At 59.3% G+C, this 17,305-nt stretch overlaps 1 protein-coding gene across 4 annotated transcripts in view; it reads left to right on the forward strand.

The window, feature by feature from the left end:
* DIS3L2 (DIS3 like 3'-5' exoribonuclease 2) overlaps positions 1-11,152 on the forward strand; it is a 386,722-nt gene extending 375,570 nt beyond the window's left edge. For 3 of the 4 annotated variants that reach the window (XM_007184723.2, XM_057551239.1, XM_007184724.3), the window contains 7 exons: positions 3,929-4,112; positions 4,830-4,916; positions 7,704-7,851; positions 8,228-8,358; positions 8,527-8,631; positions 9,929-10,030; positions 10,671-11,152. In XM_007184723.2, the coding sequence (XP_007184785.1) occupies positions 3,929-4,112; positions 4,830-4,916; positions 7,704-7,851; positions 8,228-8,358; positions 8,527-8,631; positions 9,929-10,030; positions 10,671-10,823 (910 nt within the window). In that variant the 3' untranslated portion in view covers positions 10,824-11,152. Of the gene's footprint in view, positions 1-178; positions 361-3,928; positions 4,113-4,829; positions 4,917-7,703; positions 7,852-8,227; positions 8,359-8,526; positions 8,632-9,928; positions 10,031-10,670 lie in introns of those variants that run through there. The other variant, XR_009009011.1, reaches the window with a different exon arrangement.
* Positions 11,153-17,305: the final 6,153 nt, after the last annotated feature.

A 17,305-nucleotide genomic window follows, 5' to 3' on the forward strand; every position in this document is an offset into this window, starting at 1 on the left:
ACTCTCCCTGACTGAGCAAAGCCCTCAGCCCCAGAGCTGGCTTTGGCCAAGGAAAAACACACTGAATGGGAGCCCAGAGACCCCTGGACCTTGGGCCGCAGGGCTGCCGTTTATATAAAGTAAGGCTCTTTCCTGCCCAGAAGTTGCTGGGTTCTAAACTGCTCCTGCCACGTCCCAGGTCCTGCGGCAGGAAGATGCTGGGCGCCCCCTGCTGGCCCGTCCGGGAACTGACCCGTGAGGAGGAGCTGTGCAGCCCCGTAGGAGCGGGCCCCCTCGCTGGCCCAGATGAGAGCAGCAGCACCCACCTACCCACGCCCCAGTACTGGCTCCCCTTCCGGATGCCCGGCCCCGTTTCTGACGGTGAATCCTGAACTCATTGCAATCTGGCTGCTGATCGCTTGCCTTTCCCTTGGCCTTCCTGTTGCCACGCTGCGTGGGGGGACCTGCCCCATCGTTGCTGCGCCCTCCCAGCCACCCCAGGGCTGGACGGGCTCGGGCTCCAAGCCCTGCTCTGCTTTCTCCCGCCCCCAAGCTTGCATTTCCTCCCCGCCCCCGCCCCCCACCTGGGGGTGTAAGAAGGACTTTGCGGACAGGTTGTGGGGAGAGGGTCCCTGCAGCTATCCTAGGACACTAATGAGCTGTGGCAGCACCGAGGGATCGGGCTTACTGCTGTGCCACCTCCCCGTTAGGGGACACTGACATTTTTCTGGGAGGCATGGGCCGTATCTCTGAACTGTCTTGGAGGGAGGCTGCCCTCTTAACTCCCGCCCCCTGTCCTGAGGGACGGGTTGAGACACTCAGGGATGTGGAGCCCCCAGAGGTATGAAGGGACCTGTCCAAGGTCAGCCCCTGCGACCAAAGCTTTGCAAGACTTTCAGGGTATCAGGAGCACACTTGTTTTCCTCTCACCAGCCTCAGGTGACTCGTGGGACTGTACTGGGGGTCGTTGGAGAAGCAGCTTGACCGAGGACCGTTATCACTGCCTGGGGCTTCGGGTATCAGCCCCACCCTCCTGTCCCTTCCCGGGGTTCTCCTCCTTGTATGAGATCCGGAGGCGGGAGGGCCCCTGCAGGAAATAGGAGCAAGAGCATGACTCCTCATTAGGAGGCTCCCTGAGCATTCAGTTCCTCTGACCCAAGGGGTGGGGGTGAGCTTAGAGAGGGCGGGGCACAGGCCGGAACCCCCGCCCCTCTGCCCTGCTCTGCTGCTTGCCCTGCCCTAGCCCGAGCTCACACAACCCTCCTATGGGGCCATGCTGTCCCCTGCTGGCCACGCTTGCAAAACGCAGCCCAGGGTCAGCCCCAAGGTTACAGGTGCTCCCTCCTCGCCCAAGCCTGAAGCCTGAAGCTGAACTAGACCACAGGGCTCCAAGGAGCAGCCTGTGTGCCCCCGGCCCACAGTGATACTGGCACTGCATGGGGAGACAAGTCTGGAACCGCCCGGCACACGATCACGTGTGCTGAGTAGGCAACAAACAAATGGCTGAATTGTGCATCTGAAGCATTTACGTGATGAAGCTCTGCAGGGTCTGACCAACAGCAGGCAAGACATCAAGTCAGACATCAATCTAGCAGGACTTGAGACTCCTCTCGAGTTGACAAGGTCTAAATATGAAAACCAAATGTGAAGAGTCAAAGGGTGCTAGACTGTGACGCAGGTGGCCCTAGACAGGCTGACCCTTGTTGCCAGGTATCTAATCAGGCTGTAAGTGCCCAGGAGGGATGGAGAGGCCCTTCAGGGAAGACATGGAAAGGTCAAAGGAGGGTGACAAATGGCAGGGATGGAAATCACAGGGCACCACGAAGAGACCCCAGGCTGGCCATTTAGCATGGAAGGTAAGAGAGAGGAAAGCACCTCCTGTGTCTTTTTTTCCGTTTTTTTTGTTTGTTTGTTTTTTTATTTTTTTTGGCCCTGCCATGTGGCTTGCAGGATCTTAGCTCCCCAAGGACCAGGGATTGAACCGAAACCATCAGCAGTGAAAGTGCGGAGTCCTAACCACTGGACCACCAGGGAATTCCCAGCACCTCCCGTGTCTTGAGGCTGACGTCACGCCAGGCACAGGGTCTGCTCTTGAAACATGTTTTACTCCTGTTGGTTTTCACAACCACTCTGTGAAGCAAGTGCTATTATTATCCCTGTTCTACATTCAAGAAAATAGAACAGAAAAGGTCGGTAACTTGTTCAGGGTCCTACAGCAAGAACATGCTGGAGCTAGGATGTAGGCCTCGCTCAGGAGGTTTGGTGGTCGGGTTCCGGTGCATGAACTCGAGGGTTTTTAGCAGGAAGTGATATGCTCAAGGACAGGTTTTGGGGTGGGAGGCAGGACGGCCGCTTAAAAGACTGTTGCTGCAACCCAGCGGGGAATGAAGAAACTCATTCCACACACAGGCCTCCTGCATGGTGGAAGGGCCACTGAGACCTGACCCTTGCAGTCCTTCACCCAAGCCCTTCCCCATGGTGGGTGGTGGGCTGGGGGTTGGCCCACCACGGTGCCCACACGGGAGGACCTAGGAGTGCAGGCCATGGGTGGGCCTCCTCCCGAGGTCCAGGCCTGGTCCCGGTGGTACCTGCCCTGGGGCATTCCACAGCCCTTCTTCCTCATAGGGTGGGCTTTGCAGGGAGACAGACATGCTCTGGGCGACAGCCCGGCAGACCAGAGCCACCCCTCAGCGTGGAGGCCCAGCCTGGGGAAGGCGGGGCGCTGTCCACTCACGTTCTTGTCCCCCCGCTGGCTGTTTCTTCCCAAGAGCTTGGGGAGGGAGTGAGGCTAACCCCAAGCACTGCCCACACCTCCAGAAGGGGACGTTCATTTCGGGCCTCCAGCTGCTGCCAGGCCTGCCGGAGCTTCTTGCCTGACCTCTCCTGCCTCTGTGGGAGAAGCATGGGCTTGACCTACAGCCTAGAGCTTCAGATTAAAGGCTGGGAAGAGGCTCCCCTAAGCTGGGCAAGGCCCCGAGGGTCTCCCCAAGGGAGGAGGCTTTCCCCACGTAGGGCACCAGCCCATACCCACGCCCCTTCCTGGAGGCTTCAGCTCCTGTACACGTGCCTGGTCCACTTGTCCTCTGCGGGCGCCCTGGGCGGGACGGCAGCACGTGGGCTTGCTGCCCCAGATCGGGGGGCTAAGGGCGGTGCTGACCTCAGCGCCGTGATGCAGCGTCCCCCTCCGCCTGACTCCTGCACTGTGGCACACTCTGCCCTCCCGCGTCAGCCCCTGCTCCTCCCTGTGGCTCTTGGCCTGCTCTGGGGCCACGTCCATTCACACTCGTCGACCCTAATCACACTCAGGCGAAGCGGGCCTAGAGGGTTAACTCCTAGAAGGGTGCCTCTGTGGTTTGAGCACCTCAGCAACGCCTTTGTCTTGTCCCACAATGCGTGGCTTTCCTCTTGCCCTCTGTGACTCTGCTGTTCATCCTCAGAAACACTCATCTTTCCAGGGGGGAAAAGAAGCCACGTGCTCCTGGGAACAGGGGGCCCTGGGTCTGCGCGCCTGCTTCTACACGCCCCCCTGCAGAGTCCTCTGGGTTCTCATGGCCTGCCCGGGCGTAGTGTTTTCTTACAGCTGGGCATGCCCCCCAGTGTTCTGGGAAGCTTAGTCATTCAGCAGTGATCTTTACTGAGCACCTTCTCTGGGTCAGGCGAGGTCCCAAGCACCAGGGCTACAGCGGGGAATAAGACAGGCACCATCCCTGCTCTCCAGGATCCCCATCTAGTAGGGGACACAGCGCACGAGCTAACACATCAGCAGAGAAGAGTACAGACTGGTTAGTGCAGTGAGGGGCATGAGCAGAGGAATGAGGGAGAAAGCAACTTGCAGGAACAAAGTAGATCGGATGCCGGGAGGGCATCTTGAAGCTGAGACAAGGGTGCAAGAGAGCCAGCCAGCAGTGAAGCAGGAAAGAATGACCCCCGCGGTCCCTCCCCACTGCAGGCTCGTGGAAGAGTTCATGCTCTTGGCCAACATGGCTGTGGCCCGCAAGATCCACCGCACCTTCCCCGAGCGAGCCCTGCTACGGCGGCACCCCCCACCCCAGACCAAGATGCTCAATGACCTGGTGGAATTCTGTGACCAGATGGGGCTGCCCATGGACTTCAGCTCTGCAGGGGCCCTCAATGTGAGTGCTGGGAGCACAGGGGCGGGGGAGGCCCTGCTTAGGGAAGGAGGAAGAAGGCCTGGAAGCCAGGGCTCAGCAGCCTCTGCGTCCCACCAGGGTCCGTTACCCTTTAGCCAGATCCCCCCCACCCCAAGGGAGAGGGGAGGGCCTGGGGACAAAGCCTGCAACTCATGGGGCCTGGCGGGGAGCCCGGGAGACCGAGGGAGTCCCCTCAGGGCTCAGCTGTGGGCAGGGCCCTGTGGCCAGGGATGGGTCGGGCTCGGACCCAGAGGCTTTCAGTAGGGGCTGGGATTATTGGAAGCCAGAGGCTGTTTTTCACGGTAAGGGGTATCAAATGCTGCCCACCTGGAACTGAGCAGCATGGGGCTCAGGAATCCATGGCCTCGGCTCTCATTCCACAGGAGGGAGACTGTCCCCATCTGTGCTCCAAGACTGGGGTGGCTGGGGAGCTGCCTGAGGTCAGGCAGCTGGAAACCAGCCTGCCCAGGCCAGCCAGCTAGACATGGAAGGACTGACCTCAAGCCAGGACCCTCGAGGCAGACCCAGTGTGGGACACAGTCTGGGGGCTGCCGGCCCCCCTGCACCCCACCCATGGCCGTCTGAGCAGGGCTGGGCCCCTTGGCTGACCTTTCCTCCCCAGGGGCAGATGATCAGTGGGTGATGGGGCCCCAGAGCCTCTCCCCAAGCCTGACTGCATATCACATGGGTTCCTTCTAGAAAAGTCTGATGGAGACATTTGGAGATGACAAGTACTCACTGGCCCGGAAGGAGGTGCTCACCAACATGTGCTCCCGGCCCATGCAGGTAAGGAAGGGCCAGTCCTCCATCTTCCCGCCTCTCCCTGGAGCACCCATGCCTCCGCGGGCTCGGAGCACCTTAGGGGAGGTTTGGGGAGGATGCCCCCAGGCAACACCCAGCACAGGTGGTCCCTGGGCTCCTGAGCTTGATCTGCTACCTCCTGCTCAGACTTGCCTGTGGGCTCAGTTAGAGGAGACATTTCAAGCCCCGCTGCCCTGCTGCCCCCCCGCATGGCCTCGGGGGCTCTTGTTTCCTGGCAGCAGGCGGGGAGCCCCGCCCGGGCACGTCCCAAGACTCCAGGGCCCGGACCCCACAGACCAGACCAGCTCGGGCAAGGGAATGGGGCCTGGTCAGCAACTCATGGTCAGATGGGGCCCCTGGAGAGGAGAGAGAGCATTGGTCTCCCGGAGCAGCCTGCACAGGGGGGCGGTCCTTAGCCCCCACTGTGGCTTGTGGACCCCAGGCAGAGAAATCTCCCTGTCCCAACCGGTCGGGAGAGAGGGAGTCAGGCCGCGAGGCTGTGTCTGCAGCTAGAGGACAGGCCGGCCGCCTGGGAGGTAGACAGTGGGCTTGCTCCTGGCAGCCTGTCTCAGCTCTCCGAGGCCACGCTTCAGCCCCTGTGGGGCTGAGCGTCTTGGGAAGGAAGCACCCCCGTGGACTGTCAGGTCGGCGGGAGCTGTGGATGCTAATGGGTCCAGCGGTGGCCCCAGCCCGGCTGGGAGCAGTGATAGACCGTTGTTCAGGGGCTCAGTCACTGGGCAGGTTCAGCCTGTTTCCCAAGAACCAGATCATCTCAGCTGGTCACAACCGACTTGTTTTCTGAGACCTCACAGCTCTGGCAGGAGTGGGACCATCGGGTCCGTTTGGGTCTGGCTGCCGTTACCCTGCCCCCAGTCACTGATGTCTGTCCCGCACCAAGCACCGTAAAGCACCCCCCCATGGAGAGGCGGGGCGTGTGTCTCTGGCCACTGGGCTTGACACCACATACAGGTCCGATGGAACCGCCGTTCCCTGCCCCCAGCCTCTGGAAGCCATCCACCTGCAAGGCCAACCCAGCCCTGGAGCTCCAAGGAAAGGAGTCCTCTCCTGAGTCACTCAGCGCCTGAAAAAGACCGGACTTCTCCTGGCCTTGCCTGCCAGTGACCTCAGAGGCCAGCCTTTGCCTGGGGATCTGATGTCAGGGAGTGACCAGAGTGACTGTGGCGCCTGGTTTCCTGTCTGTGTCCCAGTGCTGGGTCCTCACCCATCCCATGCTGCCCAGAGGCGCCTTCGCCACCCAGGAGGGGAGCCGGGGCCCTCTGCCCTCCTCACCCCAGCTCGTCTGGGGAACTGGGCCACTTCTGAGAACAAGGTCCAAACGTGGCTCACGGTGGAGGCTGCTCCCTCCCTCAGTGACTTACCCGAGATGTAACCCAGGGCCCAGCGGGAGCTGGAAGGGAAGCAGAGTTGGGTAGCCGAGCAGGGCACCACCAGCTGCGTCCTGGATTCCAAGGCCGTCATACACAGAGTAACCGGAGCCGGCTGTCCATTTGCACGAACACACGGGAGGGTGTGAGGGTGAGCAAGCGGCAAGGGATGGAGCGAGCGAACACACGAGGGTGTGACTTTGGCCCTGGCCGAGGAACCTGGTCACTTGCTCCCAGGCAGCCGCGGGTCCTGGATTCCCAGCCCTGAGAACTCGGGGAGCGCAGGGCAAGCGGCTTCAGGGCCCGTGGCCAAGGCTCTCAGCACAGCTGCACCGCGCGGGCCAGGCTGTTTGCTGGGCCCCTAGAGAAACTCAGCATCTCTCCTTGGTCCACAGTCCTAACTCCTGCCCTGTAGGAGGGCCTTTTGAACTCAGAGCTCTGGGTCTCCATCTCAGGACAGGTTGTCAGGGACAAGAAGGGCTGAGGCTGGGAGACTGGCCAACCACTGCCTCACTTGGCTGGTGAGAGGTGGAGTATTGGGGGCACAGAGGTGCTGGGGTGCAGGCGTGGCCTTCAGCAGGGCAGGGATCAGGACTAGAGGGCAGGAGGTCGGCTAAGACCCAAGGCTGGACCAGGGCCAGAGAGGAGGAAGAGCCAGGCGCCCGTTTTGCTCTGCGTGGAGGGCATCCTGGACCTTCTCTCCTGCCTCCCGTTCTGGCCACATGGTGGTGCTGGGCTTTGTGTCCTGGCGAAGTCCTGCAGCCCCCGGTCCGGCATGGCCATGGGCTTTCTCTCTTGATCCCCATTTCAGTGTAGCTCTCCCAGCCCTGTCCTGGGGAGGGGGCAAACCAGAAACAATCCCTTCCTCCTGGTTCCTGGCAGTAACGGCCCTTAAAACTCAGCAGTGACCAGCTGTGGAGGAGGATGAGTTCCAGCTCCTCCCCAGCTGTCCTCTGACTTCAGCACAGGGTCTCCCCTCCCCTCCCCGAGGGCTTGGGTGGCAGGTCCCCCAGGGCTCTGAGGGAGGAGACCCTTCAGCATCTTAAGGGTTCCCAGCAAGAAACACACAGCCTCTCCCCCCGGCCCACTCCACTTCCGGTCATTGGCAGAGGGGCGCTGGGCAAGACCTGCCCTTGCCTTCAGCAGGAGAGGGGCAAGGGCACCCATGGTTCTGCCCAGTCTCATGGCAGCCCCAAGGGTCCCCTCACACAGAACAGCCCCTGACGTCCTCGGGCCTGCCCAGCTTTGCTCAGCTGCCTGCAGCCTGGCAGGTGGGTCCACGCCCCCAAGACTGCCCCTCATGAGGCTCTGAGTCTCCCAGGCTCGCAGAGCACACCCAGCCCGCACCCAGCCTGGCCAGGCTCTGAGGTCCGCCCCACCTCCCCAGATGGCCTTGTACTTCTGCTCGGGGGTGCTGCAGGACCAGACGCAGTTCCGCCACTATGCCCTCAATGTGCCGCTCTACACGCACTTCACCTCTCCCATCCGCCGCTTCGCTGACATCTTGGTGCATCGCCTCCTGGCCGCCACGCTGGGTAAGGGGTGCAGCACAGGGGGCGGTGCCAGCCTGTGCCCAGCTAAGGGCTACTCCCCCCGCCCAGAGTGGGTGCCCAGCGGCCAGAGGCCACACTGCCATGACTGTGAAGGCTCCAAGGGGTGGGCAGCCCAAGCAGTAGGGGAGCCTGTGCCAGAACCTCCCCTGTGAGCATGTGCTAGGGGCTCGAGGGCCCTCACCGTGGCAAGCCCCCCTTTCTCGGCCCTCCCAAGCTGGGCATCAGGGAGGCCTCAGCTCTGCACGGGGCTCCCAGGCCCCATCTGACCCGGGCCAGGGGCACCTTGCTGCCCGTCACCCCGCCAAGGCCGGCACACACAGAGCACCCGCCAGTGGACCCCCGGTCACTCTCTGCCCAGGCTACAGGGAGCTTCCAGATGTGGAGCCCGATGCCCTGCAGAAGCAGGCTGACCACTGCAATGACCGCCGCATGGCATCCAAGCGCGTGCAGGAGCTCAGCACCAGCCTCTTCTTTGCCATCCTGGTCAAGGTGAGGCCACCAGCCTGTCGTCCCTCCCCTTCCCTCCACCCCACCTTCCCACCAGGGCACCTGCTCACAGGGAGGGCTCCAGGGGTCCGGGGCCTTTGGCAGCTGGGGTGGGCCCTGGGGGGAAACTGCATCCCCTGGCCGAGCCTTGGCTGGAGCCCTGCCCTGCAGGAGAGCGGCCCCCTGGAGTCGGAAGCCATGGTGATGGGCGTCCTGAACCAAGCCTTCGACGTGCTGGTGCTGCGCTACGGGGTACAGAAGCGCATCTACTGTAATGTGAGTACCGGGGGCTGCCGGGGCCAAGGTTAGGGATGTTCTGGACAGGCAGAGGGAGCACCGAGCTGCGTCCACTTAGCACGTTCCCTTCCCACCTGCCTGTCCCTGTTCCCGCTGCTGGGCCTCCTCCCTGTTTCCCCAGCATCTGATGGGGTCTTGGCCCAGGGACAGCCCTCGGTAGACACACGAGCAGGCAGGATGGGAGCCCAGGCCGAGGGCCCTGCTGTCCCTGTCTGCAGTGGGGCAGTGACACTGCGCCCCTCGCTCAGCTGTGGCTTGTGCTGGCACCAAGTTCAAGCGATGCCTCCTGCCGAGACAGCCAGCTGCGCCTGCCTGGGATCAGGGATCCAGGCCAAGGGTCAGGCTTGGGCCTCTTTCCCAAGGACTTGAGCAACCAGAGATCAGGTCCATCCATAACCAGTATAGGAAGCAGGGTAGGCAGGCTTCGGGAGATTTTTTAAAGGAGCATAGGGGAAGGAAAGACCAGAGAGAATGGTCTGTAGCCACTCTGGAAGCTGTATCCCCTGAAAAGAAGGAAGAGGCTAGCCCTTGCCTTGGTCCTGCCCTGGGGGGTGCTTTATTCGAGGTTCTTTCCAAGGGTACTTGGTGCCAGTCTAATGCCACCTGAGGGACCTGTTCCAGCTGACCTTGTGGTTAGTGAGTCACCACCTGGCCCCTGACATTGGCTTTGAATTTCCCAACACCCAGAGGACCTTGGGGAGTGCAGAAGGCGGCACATAGTGTGGAATAAACATGGTGTGAATGAAATGGAGTAAAGCAGGAGAGACAGATTGGAGTCCAGGAGGAATCAAGTCGGGCTCTCGTCCTGAAGTTCACTGAACAGGATGGAGTTCAGGTCTAGGTCGCCTCTGCTCACAACCCGGCCCTCGGTCTGTGCTAACAGACCCAGGGCCGGTAGGGACGGCAGCCCTCCAGCCTCAGGTGCCCGGTCCGCCTCGACCCTACGGGGATGGTCCCCGATGGGGCAGGACAGACCCACCACCTGCCCCGAGTAACACAGGGAGCCACCGGTGCCCCCCGGCCCCGCCCCTCGGTGAAGGTGGCCTCTCAGGGCCTCCCAGAAGCTGGCCAGAGGCAGGAGGCCAGGGTGCGGCCCATCCCCCATCAAAGGTCAAGCGGCAACTGTCAGGCAGCAGCTCAGGGAGCTCCCTTGAGGCCAGTCAGAGGGGGGCCAGGGCGGGGGGCTGCTTCCAAGCACTGAGGGCCTTGCGGGGTCCGAGATTAAGAGGCGGCGCCCAGAGCCCGGGTCCTGAGACGCAGGTGTGTGCACCCCCAGGCACTGCCCCTGCGGTCATACCGTTTCCAGAAGGTGGGCAAGAAGCCGGAGCTCACGCTTGTCTGGGAGCCTGAGGACGTGGCGCAGGAGCCAGCGCAGCAGGTCAGACCCGGGGGTGGGGCAGCTTTTCCAGAACACCACTGGGTCCCCGTCCACCCCGCTCTTGGTGCGCCCCCTCCTGCTTCCTGGGGCGCGCTCCCCGGGCCTCCCCTCCTGGGCTCCCCCTGCCCCCGGCTCCCGGCTGCGATTTCAGGGGTTTCAGGTTCTACGCAGCTAGGCCGGCAGCGGCTCCCGCTCACCACTCCCTGGGCCTGGCTTTCTGGCAGCGCCTTCCTTCCCCGGAACCACCCACCCCGGGGAGAGGCGGGGGCCTCTGCCTGCCTCCCTAAAGCAGGGCCCTTGACTTTGGGGGGCCTTTTGAGAATCTGATGAACGCCGTAGACCTCCGACCCAAGGAAACAGCTTTTTACCTACGACACGCTTCAAAGAGCAGACCCGGACCCCAATGGTTTCTCCCTGGTGCTGGGCGGCCCCAGCGGGCATTGCCCACAGCAGCGCGTGGCTCCTCTGCTTCTCACCAGGACCCCACGGCCTCCGCCCTGAACAAGCTCCGCTTACAGACGGGCCGGCGGAGGCCTAGGGAGGCAGAGCTAGGGGCCCCGGGGCCCGGCTGGGTGGACAGCCCCCCGGGCCGCCCCCTCACCAGCACCCGCGTCCCCTGCTGGGCTCTGCTCTGCCTCAGGTCGTCAGCATCTTCAGCCTGGTGGAGGTGGTGCTGCGGGCAGAGGCCACGGCCCTCAAGTACAGCGCCGTCCTGAAGCGACCTGGCACCGAGGGCCTCCTGGGCTGGCAGGACGAGCAGGGCGGTGACGACCTCGAGGAGGAGCAGGACTGAAGCCGCCAGCCCGGCCCACCCCTCCCCCACTCCTCTAGGAATAGGAACTTTGGGCACCACCGGGGATTTTTAATTTGGTTTTTAACAACTCAGGGTTTTGTTTTTATTTTTTCATTCTATTTTATTTTTGCAGCTTGGTTTTCAAACTGGAGGGGGAGGGAGGGGCTGGATGGAAGGCTGCGGCCCAGCCAGTGCTCAGCAGCTCAGAGCTAGACCTGGTCCTTCTGGGAGGCCAGCGCCCCTTCTGCCAGGTTACCCGCTGCCCTCCCGTGCCCAGGAAACCAGGGGTTCTCAGTAAATCAGTGTCATGGAATAAAATCAAGTGTGAAGTGCTGTCTGGTGTGTGGGGCACCGGGGTGGCCAGGGTGGTGGGGTGCCCCTTGGACCCAGGATGGGGGACCTGGCCCGGGCTCCATCCCTCACCGCTGAGCCGGGGTTGCCACCCTTGGGAACCTTCCCGTCAGTTCCAGGATGATTCACAGAGCTGGCCGCGTGGCAGATTGATGCCAGCGCCTCATTCTGGCTGATTAGAAACGGAATTAGTATGCAAGACGGCAGGCTCACCCATCGCTGCACCGCACGTAGCTATGTCTATCCCCACCCCAGCACTTCCTCTCTGCCGACTGCCACCCCCCCACCCCATGGCCTCAGGAGCGGGGCTTGGGCCCTGTGCCACCCACCCCCGCTTCCAAGGCCGGAGCTCTGGGTGGCCCTGTCCCCCTTCCTTAGGGGGGGCCAGCACCCCAGCATCTCCTGTCCCGATCCTGTGCCCTGGCAGCAGCAAGGGAGCCCGGGGGCAGAGCGAGGCCTGGCCCTGCCCGAGGGGAGGGGCCCCCAGACCGGCCTTCCTGACCAGAGAGGGGCAGATGGGCTCCTGGTGGCCCTGGCCTGGCCCAGTCGACTGCCTGCTATCTGCCTGAGCACCCAGTGATCCTTGAGGACCCAGGGGCAGAGGTGGGAGGCCACCGCACTCGGCTCTCTCCCCGGCTGGTTTGACCTAAGCCTCTGCTTCTAGTTTCCCCAGCAGACTATAGAGAAACACAGGTTGGCTTCCCCAGGAGCTGCCAGAAACTAGGGTGAAAAACCCATGGGGACCAAGGTCCCAGTTCCACCAGGCTGTTTCCTGGGGTGTTGGTATTAACAAGCTCACTTGATCTGATTTCAGTGAATTTTCTTCAAAGAAAACTTCAATGGAGCACCTTGTAGGAGGGCTTCGCCGTGGCTGGAGTGGTGACAGGGCCTGGCTGCCTCGGTCTCGGCCACCTGCCGGCCGTGGCTCACATCCCCCCAGCACTGGGCCGGGTGCCAGAGGGGGACCAAAGACACATCACTGTCCCCGCCCTGAGTTCCCTTCTCTCCTCCTCCAGCACCTTGACCAGCCTTCGGTCTGTCCATCCTGCCACCCCCAAGACGTCCCAGAGGCCACCGTTCCCTCTCTGCTCCTGCCCCAGAGCCTTCTAGAACCAGGTATCTGGAAGGGAAATGGTGAGGGTCCGGTGGTTTGGTATTTGGATGAGGAGGTTTCTGAGTGCTTCTGCAGCCTGGGCGGCCTGACAGTGCGAGCCCCAGGGCCAGACATCTCGACCCTGTCCTCATCCTCTCACCTGCCCACCCTCTGAGGAGAAGCAGCCCCTTTCTCCTCGCGCTGTCCCCCAGGGCCTCCCGTGGAGCCTGGGAGCTGAGGGCAGAGCAGAGCCACATGGAGGGGCGCCCTCAGGATGGTGGTGGGTCAGCGTGCTGGGCCCTCTCTCGGGTAGCATGGATGCAGGCTGGACACCCTTCCCCAGCGCCCCAGACCGTGGTGAATCGTAGCCAGCTTGGTCAGCAAGGAAGACCGTTGCTGCCTGGACTTGCTGGGGAAGCAGAGGCTGGCCTCGCCCTGATGGCCCTAGAGCTGGGGGACCCATAGCAGCCCCAGCACCTCCACCCCATTTGACAGAAGGGGGAACTGCACCCAGAAAGGAGGTAGGTCTCTGGCCACAGTGACACAGCCAGACTTTGCCCAGCCAGGTCCAGGGTTCAGGTACCTGCCCTCCCCCAAACGCCCTGCCTGTGAGCTGAGAGCAAATGGCCCAGCGCTCTTCCCCCCAACGTCATCTGCGTCCTTCATCTGCATCGCTCACTCAGCAGGTGTCCTTGACACCATCCACGTGCAGGGCACTGTCCAGACACACATCCATGGTCCAATGAGGGAGACAGCCCCCTATGGTCCCTCACTCGGGGGACTGATGTTAAAGGGGGTGACGAGACCCAAATCTTGTCAAAAAGGAAGCCGTGGTCGTTCCTTCAGCTGTCCCAGAGCACCTGCATGTGTCCTCAAGGAGCCACCTCGGGTCGCCATGGGGGAGGGAGACGTAGACGCAAATGATGTCACTGCAGGACAAGGTTCTAGCGAAGTTCAGAGGCTGGAGTGTGTGTTCCCAGCCGTGAAGGGTGGGTGCTCAGAAGAAGAAAGCGCCCGCAGCCGGCCCACGTGGGCAAAGAAACCGAGGTTCGGAGATTCCTGGCATGAGCCGTGAAGGGTGGAGGTCACTAGGATCAGAGGGTGCCCAGAGGACGGGCAAGGAGGTGCTGGCGAGGTAGGAACGGGGTAGATCCCCACTGACCCTTACGGCAGCCAGAGAGCGTGCACTGTGTGCTGTGGGCCGTCAGAGCCCCGGGGGGATTCTCATCAGGGCGATACGACCTTTGTCCTTCACTCATTTATCAACAGCAGTGAGTGCCTTCGATGGTGCCGTGTCCTCTGGGAGCTTATGGTCAGGAGGGGAAGTCACGTTTCTAGTGTGGCAGGTGGTGGGGACGGTGTTGACGGCAGCGGAGGAAAAGTGGTGCTGAGGAGGGGGCGTAGATGCAGAGACGTCCAGGAACCTCCCGGGGCTACTTGTGGGCACAGCCCCAAGGCAGGAGTGGGCTTGGTCGGTGAATGGGGCCAAAGGGCCTCTGGGGTTGTTTTCCCAGGGGCCCCATCTCTTTATGGGACCTACTCTCCAGCTTCTAGCCCATCCCTCCCACCTGCGTGGGTCCCCAGGAGCCACCATTCTGTACCACAACATCTCTGATGGGACCCGGGGTGGGCACCTGGCCCATTCTTTCCTGGGGTCTCTCCTAACTAAAATTGGGAGAGGGTGTCACTCTCTCCCCAGGATGGTAGTTTGCAAGACATAGAAGCTCATGTTTCCAGAAAGTCACTGTGAAGGAAGCAGTGTACACCAGGAGGAAGGGAAGCGGCCTCAGAGAAGGGAGACCGAGAGCCTTGGAGGCACTGGGTTGCCTGCACCCCAGGAGACCCAGAGGCGCCTCCGTGTGGTGGGCTTTTCTGCCTTGTGGTAGTTCACGTACCATGAGGAGCCTTTCCATCAATTCCCTTCCCCCTAAAGCTACTTCACACTTGGTTTCTTTCCTTTGCAACCAAGATAGGAGTCTTCCTGAAGCCTCAGGATGTTACCAAAGGGATCTTGGGTGCCCTCCCCCGGCAATCAGCAAAGCCCATCTACTGACATTGGTTGTGGTAAAGTTTTTCTCAGGTGCCAACCAAGGAGAAAGGGCAACTCATGCTCAAAAGACCCAAACTCCCTGATGGCTTTCAGGGAAGGGGTTTTAAAGGCAGCAATACAGGGTGAGGGTTTGGAGGTACAGGATCAGATTGTGGACTTTCTTCTGATTGGTTGGTGGTCCGGGTGCTATTTCAGGAATCTTAAGCGTCAACCTTCTGGTTCCAGCCAGTCTGGGGTCTAAGTGCTTGTGGTCAGTATGTAGTTACCATTCTCCACCTGGGTGGGAGGGTCTTCATTCCTGCAGAACACCTCAAAGATTTGTGTCAGATTGTTATGTATAATCCTTGAGAAGAAACTAGATGTCCTGTGACTCTATTGTTTAAGCTGTTCTTACTTTTCTTGCTTGACTGCTTTCCTCTGTTTCTGCATTCCCTCACTTCTCTAATTAGCAACCACTTGTGTCTGTTCTTTGGAACTCAGGGAAGGCCTAGGAGACTTTTTTCCTACAAACAAGAAATGGGGGACACAGCGGGGCTTTTGTACCCAGAAAGGCCTAAAGGCCTCGTGGGTCCTGCTCAGTTTCAGTTCCCTCTTTTCTTTGATCCTCCTCAATCCTGAGGGGAACAGGGACAGGACGAGAAAGGGAATAAAGTTTTGGATGAGACGTTCATCATAAACTTGGCAGCGGAACTCAGTTTTAGGGGGACTTGGTTTCAAGGACCCTACCTGTTCTGGCCCCTTGTCCTGTCCAGCCACCCCCGCTAAAGTGTCCCAGGGTAAACACAAGGTGTTCCCTTCAAGCCCTGCCCAAATTGCAAGTTTGTGATCAAAGAAACTATTGTTGTTTTAGTTTGTTTTGGGATGGTTCATTACACAACCCTAAAATGCAGAATATCAATAGAATATATCAATAAATATAGCTTAAAATTGAAAAATGAAGAAGTATGTGATTTAGAAACAATGGTAAATATCAAAATTAAAATCTAAGAGGGGGAAAATGGTTGCCTCGGGAAACTGCAGTGAGGGAGACAGGAACCTGCTGTTTTGTTTTATTGTAACAAACCTTATGGGTCTATTTGATACTTTAAACTACATTAATGTATAACTTGGATAAAAATCAAAACTAAAACTAAAAAAAAAATTTTTCCCCTTTTTTTCTTTCTTTTTGCTTAGCAGGAATGGATCTACAATTGGTTTAAAAGGCTTCTTGTACACTCAGCAATGGGTGTATGAAACAGTCCATTATTCCAGCAACTAAGATAAAATTCCTGCTGACACGACCTGATATTCCCACTCAGCTAAAATGCTGCCTAAGGTTTTTTTCTTAAAGACTCAGGTAACAGTCTTGGGGGTGACGAGTCCCGGTTGCCTCAGTGGAGCCCCTGAGGGGCCTTGTTTATTCTGTGTCTGAGCCCAGGCTTGGGTGTCCAGGGTGAGGGGCCAGTCAGGCAGGAAGCAGCCGCCTGGCCCAGGGAAGGGCGGTCCTGCAGGTGAGGCTGCCGGCCCAGGTGTGGCGGCTCCGCAGAAGAGCTGAGCCTCAGGCCCTTCCTGGAGGAGTTCGTGGGTCTGAATCCCGGATTTCAGGGTTATTTGGAGTTGGGGGGGGGGGGGGGAGGTGGGTTAGGTGTTGAAGCAGATTAAAGATTTGAGGCCTGGTGAATGGAAGGAGGAAGATGCCTTTCACAACAAAGAAGGCTCTGGAGATGGAGCAGGGTGCCTTCAGCACTTGCACGTAACTTAGTATGGCAGGATAATCTCTTTGAACCTTGTCTTTTTATGGGTTTTTGTGGTTTGGGGATTTTTTTTTTTAATATGTAGGAAGCCACTTTAGGGGGGAAATACATTTAAATATTTCACTTTTTAAAGTTACTATTTTTGGTCACACCATGCAGCATGTGGGATCTTAGTTCCCCGACCAGGGATCATACCTGTGCCCCCTGAAGTGGAAGTGCTGAGTCTTAACCACTGGACCACCAGGGAAGTGCCTTAAAAAGTTATTTTACTTAACCAGGTTCATAAATTGCATCGATTCTTTAACGTTCTTGAATTGTACCTTGCTCAGTTCTGGAAAGCAGTCAGCCAAATACTGAAAAAGCAACAGAAACTGAAGTGCAAAATAGAACATGAAACAAAAACTCTCCTTTAGCATATTTTACCTTAATAGATTTTCAAACTACACAAAGTACTGTTGGAATAAAACTGTCCTCCTCGTTCTTATGATACAAAATAAACGTGAAATTATTTTCACTCCTGAGTTACAGGAGGCTCTTGACGTTTTTTTGGGGGGCGCTGCACCTTGCAACTTGTGGGATCTTAGTTCCCCGACCAGGGATTCCAACTACTGGACCGCCAGGGAATTCCCTGGGAGGCTCTTGACTTTCTTAGGCTTTCATTTCCACACATTATATATTGATGCCCAAACCACTTTTCGGCCTGGGAGTTGTCTTTCACATGCAACAGCTACTACCATACTAGCACCCCAGGACAGAGCAGAGGCCTGGCCTTTGCCAACTGCCTGACTGAGCCTCCCTTCCGCCCAGGGCTCTGCTGTACCCCAGCCTCTGACAGGCTGAGCCAGAGCTCAGCACTGCATACGGGGCTCCGCAGTCATCGAGAGTCCTCCCCAGGAACTGTGTGAGCGCGGGGGCTGCTCTGTCTCCTGCCTTGGCGGTAGAGCGGTCCCCTTTCCTCTCCCCACCCCAGGCACCTGACCCAAGTTCCCCTGTGGAAGGGAAGTGCCGGGACATTCCTCCCTGGTAGGTGGAATGGGCCAGAGGGAAACAGTCTACACAGACCTTGATTAGGAATTGTAAAATATTTGTTTTCTGGAAATGAGCTGCTTTAATATTTGGCCATTTGTTTGGCTTTCAAACACTCAGCTTGCAAACATGCCTTAAGGATATTAAGTCCTGCCTTAAGGTTTGGGTTTCACCCCTACCCCACCTCCAGAATTGCCTCTGCACCAGGCCCCATGCTAACAGCCCTGTG

The sequence above is a fragment of the Balaenoptera acutorostrata genome, chromosome 8 (genome assembly GCF_949987535.1).
Source record: "Balaenoptera acutorostrata chromosome 8, mBalAcu1.1, whole genome shotgun sequence".
Lineage (NCBI taxonomy): Eukaryota > Metazoa > Chordata > Mammalia > Artiodactyla > Balaenopteridae > Balaenoptera > Balaenoptera acutorostrata.